A 10265-nucleotide genomic window follows, 5' to 3' on the forward strand; every position below is an offset into this window, starting at 1 on the left:
ATAACATTCATCCATTAATTGTTAAGTGTCGTATACATAAGGATTAAAGAACTTATAAGATCATGTCATTCTAACCACATAGCAAACACTGAGATGTAGTTGATAATCAAAATTTACGTAATTAGTCTTCTTCAATCAATCCGACAGATTCATTTGAATATGCTCTAAGAAGTAACCATACACTGACAATGGTCACTATTCAGTGATAAGTTTTTCCAGAAACAATAGATATTGCTATACAGCCACTACATGTATCTAACTAGTGATGAACAAAAGGTGTTATGCACTTGATGAAGGTTAACTAAATATCATACATTTCAAATTATCATTGATGTAAACTTTAATTTGATCAGAAATAAAGAAACAACTGATGATTACATTTAAAGTACGAAACCTCCTGAAGTTTTCCTACATGATAGGGTTTTCAACAAAAGAAAAACGAGTGAAGAATAATTCTATAAACAAACAAAGAGTTAAGTGTAAAGTGTTTATAATCATTCTAGACAACATCTTCAGCATAAGAGATCATAATTTTGATTTGAACGATGCATGTTATAATAGCAGTAATTGTTAGATACTTATATTTATTTTCAGAATCAAATGTCTTCAATGATAAGGTAGTCGATCATATCATGTTTAGTGATGTTAAGGGAGGTCTAACCAAAACGTGGCATCAGTGCTTGAAGTCACTAACTTGTAGTGTGAAACAAGTTAGAGTCCGTGTGACTATCGAAATCAATGGTTGGAGATTCTGTGTGACATGGTTCAGAATCGATCACAATAGTGTAAGTGTATACACCCTCTGTCTTCCCTTTAAACTGTGAGATTAAAATTGCTTTATATGTTCCTTTTTATAAACTAATTTTTTCTTTCTGTACTATTTATTTATATGCAATCTTTCGTTCATATGTAACCATCACTGAATTCATTACTTCTATAAAGCTGGTGCTCATCTTGTTGTGCTCATGAGATATGGTAACTTGGACAGATACATATATGTGCGTGATCCTACGTTGTAGCTGACTGACTGACGTTTTAAAGATGTATTCGTAATATCATACGTATTTGTTATACTAATTAATCATTGTAACTTAGTTTATACAGTAATAAATGTTTCTTTTGTCTAGACATGAATAGAGCTAGATGATTGAATTAAATCTAAATTTCATGAGTATTGAAAGATTCTTGAATATAATGTAAGCAACCAAAATCTTTTCATATAATTATTACATGAATAGTTATTCAATAAAAAATCTTAGCGCCCTCTAAAGTTTTGTCATGTTATTGTGGTATGTACTACTCATGTCGACAGATATAAGTAGTATTGATTATCAATTGGAAGTGAAATGTCTGGGTGCAAAGTGTTAAGATCGGTGGAAAGAGAACAAGAACAGAGAACGATTGATGTGGAAACATAAGAACATCGACATTTTTCAAATGAAGTATTTACTGTATGGTTTTCAGATTTTACTAAGAGATTTCGTAATTTTGTATTTAAGTGTATTTGCTTATCCCCATTTGTGTTCCCATGCAGTATAACACTATAGATACACATTAGTGCCGAATCCTATACTAGAACGAAACCGGCAGTTCAGTACCTCCAGTTTCTCAAATGGTTCTCTAATTTAGATTGCGTTTTGATCATGATAAAATGTATTTACATCGCTGCTACTACTATTTTACTTTTTAAATAATGATAATCACAGTCCTATAAGATGAAACTATTTCACACAAAATATCATTGTTTCAATTAGTTACGTGTATATAACTAGATCATATGCAATACTGACGTCAGATATTCAAACATGTACGTGAAAATATGCATATTTTTCAGTACTGGCTAATAATAAAATGTATCCCACATATGAGATGGTGGAGAAGATTTGTAGCTCAGGTGGATGATTTTGGTGGAGTTTTGTTCTCTCCATCCAGCTCAGAGAACAAAACTCCACCAAAATGTATCCCACATAATTTATTTTACGTAAGATTAGTTAAATGACAGCATCTACATGCAACTTGTAACTTGGATAACTCTCCCGATCTGCCATATTGTATGAATATTCCATGTACCTAAATTAATAGTTGCTCTGATTGTCAGAAAGAGCATCCGTTTCATGACTTCCGAAGGAACTCGGCTTTCATCAAACAGAAGTTATAACTCTTCAAAATGAAGACCTTCTAACTCCCAGGGCAGGGTTTAAATGGTTTAAATTATTTTTTTCTCGTTAGAGTTTTTTCTACATGAGGGGGTCATTAATCCCATGCCCAACCCTTCTCCTTTATCCAGGCTTGGCACTGGTAGTACACCCAGAGGGACTCCAGGCGGAGTACAACATCTACATGCTAAAGAATACACCAACAATAATCGAGTATTACCTAGTTCATTATTATCTATCTATCTATCATAAATATTCTACCCTCTAAACCCTTTTGAAAATTAAAAGCGAAGAACAAAACTTCTCTCTTATGACAACAATTCAGAATGCATAAAATCGATTACATTTATATCACTAGTAAACGTGTTGATGAGTACATATAGTACATTCAGTACAGTATTAATCACTTACCAGTATAATTTTGACCAGTAAATAATAATAAAGATATCCACATTATCCTAATGATTTGATCCATACAAATTACGGTTTATCTTTATTTATACTCAGTCAATACTTATAGTAATATATGGATGTACATGGAATAGAGGTATTGCATTTATGTATATATGACGGTATACCTTCATTGGTATCAAAGTAGACTCCATCAATTGTCATATTTGATAACTACATTTACAGTAAACCTAATCTATTGTTGCTTAGGTTGTTTTAATAATAATATCAATAATCCATTGGTATTGTTTCTGGGTCATATGTAATTCATTCATTTCATTTATTAGAAAATCATATGTTTAAATATAAGACACAAATAAATGGGAAAATAATCTAAGCTTATGATTGGTTGAATTATTTGATTGGCTAATTCATGTAATAATAAATAACCAGGGATATGTATATTTATATGGTATGTATGTATGTAATTTCAACAGTTGAGATCATGAATCAATTGAAGCTTGACCACTATGGAAAACCTGGAAGCAATGAACGACCGTTTCGCCCTATTGTGCGACTCCTCAACAGTGCGCATCCACGACCCTGCCTCGCGGGATTCGAACACAGGAGCTATCAGTGTCGGCCGGCATTTAATGGTGTTAATGTCTAACTTCAACTAATTCACGAAATTGAGCGGCACATCCACCATTGTCATAATTGACATACTACCTCACAACTGAAACGGATTTCAATGATCAGTGATGAATTCTAGAACGGTTACGAATTTCTTATTTGATACTGGTAAGCCAAACGAAAAAAAACACATGATATGTGATGATGTAGTATTGTAGTGAACGAGAATAAAAGCGGCAAAAACCGAATGTATTGAAATACAAAATGACAGAACATCTTGGTAAAATCTAAGAACTATACATGGAATACTTCATTTACAAAATATCAATCCATCGTCTCGAACTTGATTGTTCTTTGATTTCCATACTCACCTTTCTTTGTCCTCGTTCTCTTTTCTTCCATCAGCTTAATCTTCTTCCACCAGACATTTCAACGAGACTATAAATCATGAACGGACCAATCAAATATAAGATAACGAGTTATGAATTTTGGTGTGCAATTCATCTACCCATTTGGCTAAATAGAGTTTTGGTATTATAGTTGATATCATTTCATGATAAAAAGCATAAATCTAATTTCTAATCCTCATTTAACCTTTATCAGTAGAAGTTCATTCTCACTTCAGTGTCGGTCAAAGGTTTTCCATAAATTATAGTCTCAGCGACATTTCACTTTCTACTGATGATACATACTACTTATATCTGTCGATATCAGTAGCACACACCACAGCATTTGTTGTGATATGGCCTGTTCATCCAAAAGCTATCTATTATTAAGCATTATTTGTTGTTACTAACTGTCATACTGTGGAATTGCAGCGAACGACAACACGGAATACAGAATAATTTAATAAAATCTGAGAATCATACAGCGAATACTTCAATCAATTGTCTCAAACTTGATTGTTCATTTTTCATATATCAGTCGATCGTTTCAGACCTTCACTACAGAATAGATAGTGTTACCAATGAACAGATACTGTGGCGTACTTCGTTTTTTTCTTGTCTTGTAACACGGATGAATTTTATAACTCAGTTACTTTTGTTTATTATAACATTTACTGTTAAAGTTAATTTTTCCACCAAAATACCAATCTTTATTATATAAAAGGTCAATGAAGACTTCTTTAGTTGACTATTCAGTTCAAAGAGCACAGCATCTCCAAGAAGATAATTGACATATTGTTATAACTGGTGCCCTGTGTCTTATTAATGTATAACGTAATGATATCACCATTTAGAAAACAGTGATTTATCAACTGAACCAAGTGACGCATAAAAACCGTACGAGCAATCTAGAAACTTTATCGGTCCTATTAACTTCAGAACACCAATCTCACCCTCTGAGATATGAATCATTTATTTCAGACATATTGGGTTTATATAAATCAACCAAACAGATCACATTGTGCCATTGAATAGAAAATACACATTTGTACAAGATCTAGCCAAAAGTGACTGTGAATGTGAGAGATCATGAATGATAGACTGAGCATAACTTAAGAACGGTAAATCGTATAATAACAACCTATAGCTTATAATAAGGGGAACATGAATATTCGCTATAAATATCAGATTACATGTTTGAATAATAGTGAATCGATAAGATATTGGTAAGTAATAATATGTTACTTCATATATTTTATAATGAAAATTGTTTACTAACTGTCAAACGTGATGACGTTTGAAACCAACAGTACTGGGCTCGAGTCCCGGGGCCAACATCAACTCTGAGATGCAGGTACATTCAACTGACGAGTTCCAAAATGGGACGAAACGCGCATCCTGGATTATACTGTTAGCCATCATTCATCTTTGCTTATAATATTTATGGAGGTTTTGTAATCATTTCATCAACCATTTCTGTTAGATAATTAAAACATCTTAGCGTTTTTTTTCGCAATCTGCTTACGCTTTCTGAATGGTTCTTACATTCTCCATAGGCTAATTATTCGTATAACTTCCAAGTCATTATTCTTAGATTGCATTCAACTTCTATTATTATTATTATTAGCTTTATTCAATATTGTATTTTTGGCACCATATAGTGTTCCAGCGAGTTTCCGTTTCTTATTTCTTGATCGATCCTGACGACAAATATTGAGTAGTTGCCAGCTAGAAGTTAGCAGTCTAAGAATATGCATTTAAATGATGTACATTCTTTTTGCTGCTTATTGTCAGTAACTACGATATCTCTGATTGAGCCTTCTATAACTTGTACAACGATAGGTTTTACACTTTTCAGAAAAACACACGAATAGGTTATTGATGTATTAAAGCAAACAAAATTAGATAATTTATTGAAATATCTAAATGACAGGAACAGGTAGCCCAGATGATCAAGGAGGTCGCTACGTCATATATAACTGCATAAGTTCCTGTCATAACACAACTATTATACACCTATATCAACACAGCATGCAAACTGAACACGTTCCAATAAAATCTTACATTCAAAGAATATAACTTCAGATTGTGAATACATTCCCTGTGTCTTACATACAATCCATAATGTTGAAGTACTTTTACATATTTATTCCTCTGATGAAAGAATACAAATTAATAAATTTGATAGTTGAATTCATAATTCAATTAAAGCTATATCACCAAGGAGAGCCTGTAAGCACTGAAGGGCTGTTTCGTCTTAGTATGGGACTCCTCAACAGTGCAAAACCATGATCCCGCAGGTGAGGTTCCAATCAAAGAATCACACACGCAGATACTTAACCTGTAGACAATTGAACCAGTATCCAACGCTGTTAATTTCAACCAATCCATAATATTACGCCACCATCCACCATTGTCTTCAGTGAGTCACTAACTCTAGAACTCCACTGATCACGACTCATAAATTCAACGATTAAATTACTACAATCTACACAATTATTTTCTTTTGCAATTGATTATTCATTGGAAATTGTAATGTCAATTTTGTTTTTTTCTAATTATAACAAGATGATTGATGAGAAAAAAATGATGAAAGTTATATAAGTAAATAATAAAAGTATCGATTCTATATCAGAACACCTAAATATCGATTACCATGATGAGCAATGCTGAATAGTGTTGGGGATGGTTAAAAGAAAGTTAGGGGTGGGGCAAACCAAAACGTGGTATCAGTGCTTGAAATCACTAAATTCTAGTCTGATCCATGTTGGGTGGTGCAGACTACTTGGTTGGGGTCCGCGTGACTATCATAATCAATGGTTGGAGACTGTGTGTGACATGATTCAAAATCGATCACAATGGCGTAGGTGTATGCACTCTCTGTCTTCCCTTAAACTAAGAGATTAAAATCGCTTCATATCTTTCTTTCTACCAACTAATTCTTTCTTTCTGTACTATATTCTTATATGCAATCTTTCTTTTATATATTAGCACCATTGAATTGACTACTTCTGCGAATTCGGTGTTCGTTTTCGGTGTGCTGGTGAGATATGGTTACTTGGTGTACAAATGAGGTGTGGCATTTTGTACCGATACATATATGTTCATAGTCGTACGTTTTGACTGACTGACTGAATCTATACCAGTTCAATAATCATCACTCAAGGATTTTCGTTACCTCGTCAAGGACTAATCATTTTTAAGTTAAACTGAGTATCTGTTATCATCAAAAAAAGATGAAATGGTAAATATAGTCAATTCGTTGTATTATTTTTAAGTTGTATCCAATATTTTCAAGTATAAATATCTGACTTCCGATAGTATTGATCTGTATCTGTCATAAGTGTCTATATTAAATATGAAAATATAGAAATGATAAATATGCAATTGAGAATGTCTATTCCGTTACACAATAGACAATAATTGATTGTAATCGATTGACCTGAGTACTTATATACATAATGTAAGGAAAAGATACCGTACTAAGATACGTTGTTAGTTTCATGTAAAACTTGCATAATCTTAATAATAGTGGACAAACATTCAATCATTCACTAGGTATTGTTTTACTTGAATCTTCCAATTGATGTTTAAGACTGCAATTGATTAGTCTCTTTTATTCGCATATGTCCATATTATGCGGATTGTCTCAATATTGCCTTAATTATAAGCAGAGATGGATATTGGCTAGCAATTGAATCCAGGACGGGTGTTTCGCCACATTTGGGACTCGTCAGCTGGGTGTACCTGTATTCCATAATTGATGTCCACTGTGGGACTCAAACACAGTACCGTTCACTACAAACGTCATCGCTTTATCCATTAAGCTACTGAGTCCTGATAGCCACTTACTTGTGCGATGGGGTAAAGTTTAATTCACTTGGTATGGTTTTACTTGAATGTTGAAGACTGCAATTGATCAATCCCTCATTAGCATATGTGAACATCAACTCTGAGATGCAGGTACATCCGGCTGACGAGTCTCAAATAGGACGAAATGCGCGTCAAACGGGATTCCTCAGCTAGTCCCTATCGATCTTTGCTTATAAGACATCCTATCAGTTTATTTTTGAATATTAAGACCTATTTCAAATGATAGTTTCTTCTCCCATTAACATTGAGATTGAAAGTAAACGAGTGTAAACTTTTAATGTTAAAGTTACAATAATAATGATTTCTAGAAATTGTTTTTTTGAAATAGTCACTTGGTATGTTGACGATATATGGGATTTTGTAAGCCTGTCTACTTATGGTGTGTGCTACTGATGTCAGCAGAAATTAGTAGTATGTATCTTTAATAGAAAATGAAACACCTGACAGCAGAAGGTTATAAAGCTTGAATGAATGATTGGTGTGGAAATGAAAGAACAATGAAAACTGAGATGATTGACTGACATTTTGTAAATGAAGTATTTACTGTATGGTTCTTAGATATTACTAAGTGATTCTGTAATTATGTATTCCAATACATTCGATTGTCTTCATTTGTTTTCTCCTTCAATAAATAATAACTATTTATTAACTCGAATACATCTGAAGTATACATATTGAATATTTTGATAAAACCATAAGTGAATTACTGAAATCAGAAAGGATAGTTTATGGAGATTGTAGTAACTTAACAGATGAATTCATTAGTCGATTAAAGCTAAACCATCATGGAAAACCTGGAAGTACTCATGAGCAAGTGTTCTGGTTTCAAGTCTCATGAAAGGGATCGTGGGTGTTTACTGCTGAGTAGTCTTATACAAGGACGAAACAATCATCGAATGCTTCCAGGTTTTCCATGGTGATCCAGTCTTAATGAACTCATGAATTCAACTATTAAATTACTGAAATATTATACCGTATTTAAATAAGTATAATATCTCATAAACTTTTATCTTGTCACGAAGAATTACTATAACTGTGGTGCGTGCTACTTATATTGACATAAGCAGTATATAACGCAAGTCAGGAATGTAATATCTGGCAGCAGAAGATTGGGAAGATCAAGAAAGGAAGAACGGGAATAGAAAGTAATTGGTATCGAAACGCAAGAACAATGAAGTGCGAGACAATTATTGAACATTTTACAAATTAGGTATTATAGTATGGTTTTTCTATTCTATCAAGTAACTCTGTAATGTTGTGTTAAATATAATTCGGTTGTCCTCACCTGTGTTCTCCTTCACTACATAACATTTGAAAATAGACTTCTAATTACTGAAGTAAACAAAACTACATAAGAGTAATTGAAATAATAACAGTAAACTCATTTGATATTATTAACTTGAATCTTCCCATTGACGTTAACAGTAAACGTTTATCATTTCATCTTAATGAACATGAAATACTTATACATAATATTAAAGTGTTATCATCAAACGTTTTCTTTCTTCCAAATACGTGCTTATATTATCATTTACGCCGACATTATATCTATCGCTGTATGTTGTTATAACAGGATTGATTACATTAAACATAAAAGTAGAACAAAGCTTTCAATCAAGCAAAAATGGATAGTGGCTAACAATAGAATCCATGACGCTTGTTTTGTCCCATTTATAGTCCTAAATAACAATGAGAAGTGAATTTGAAGCTTGAATTCGTTTGTTCATTAGACTTTTATTCTATACATTGTAAAACATTGGATAATAAAACATGTGATAGAGATCACTTTACTAGTTTTGACGAATTTAAGCTTTATGTATAAAGTAGAAACAAATATATAATCAACATTATGTTCAACTGATATGAAAGGGGGGAGGGGAGGGGAGGGGAGGTTGGTAAATGTCATGAATAAAGATGAATAAAGATGTCATGACAAAAAAACTTCTTTTTCTTTTCTTTTAAATACAAAATCTAAATAACAAGTATACGATCAAATTGTCTTGACAACTACTGTCAGTAAAGATTAATAGTTGCTGGTATTAGATATATTCATTATTAGTATTGAGTTAAGAATTTAAAAGGCATTATGTAATTGTTTTAACTGGTCGTCGCTGATTGCTGTGCCGGAAAACAACGCTCACCACTTATACTCGGAACAAGGGACCTCAGGCAATTCCCACGACGCGAAAGTAAGAACACCAGACTGGTATAAGTGATGATTTATTAGCCCCAAAACACTATGACAACGATGATGATCAAAATAGTCTAAAATACACTCATTTATATATTGATTGTACACCCATTTTGACTAATAATTAGGATGAAATCACATAATGAGCATAGTTCATGTCAATGGAATACAAGAATATCGTATATCAATATCATACTGGGAAACACAATAAAATACTACACTGAATGATCCACACGTTGAATCAAAACGGATGTCATGTTGAATAAAACTCATAATGAGTAATGCAATCAAAAATTGACTATTCTTTCCATGATATCAGTAATAAATATGTGTATTTATACTGTGAAAAGTTCTTGGTTAATGTTCAAGTAAAATAAATATGAGAATCACTTTATCTGGAACCTTTCCAAAGTGACTGTTTGTTAGAAGATCGAATAAGGAGTGAATGTTGAGATTGAGGTTAGTAATTCACTATAAAGAAACTCCTAGTTACAATATACGTAACTCTTTGACATTAGTGGGGGAATATCATTTTGAATTATCTCTTCATATGAATTAACTTTACAAGGAGCTTACCATAATCTTTCCTTGAGATAAAATCACTACCATTATTTGTTCATTGCATCAGTGCTTACG

General features: G+C 32.7%; 1 protein-coding gene across 1 annotated transcript in view; it reads right to left on the reverse strand.

Annotated features, from left to right (window-relative positions):
* The window catches only part of HMCN1_1 (Hemicentin-1), a 62683-nt gene extending 58271 nt beyond the window's left edge, over positions 1-4412 (reverse strand). Inside the window, exon 1 of the mRNA XM_051217752.1 lies at positions 2568-4412. Within this exon, the coding sequence (XP_051064176.1) occupies positions 2568-2631 (64 nt within the window). The 5' untranslated portion in view covers positions 2632-4412. The remainder of the gene's footprint in view (positions 1-2567) is intronic.
* Between the last annotated feature and the right edge of the window lie 5853 nt (positions 4413-10265).

Source organism: Schistosoma haematobium, chromosome 7, assembly GCF_000699445.3.
Source record: "Schistosoma haematobium chromosome 7, whole genome shotgun sequence".
Lineage (NCBI taxonomy): Eukaryota > Metazoa > Platyhelminthes > Trematoda > Strigeidida > Schistosomatidae > Schistosoma > Schistosoma haematobium.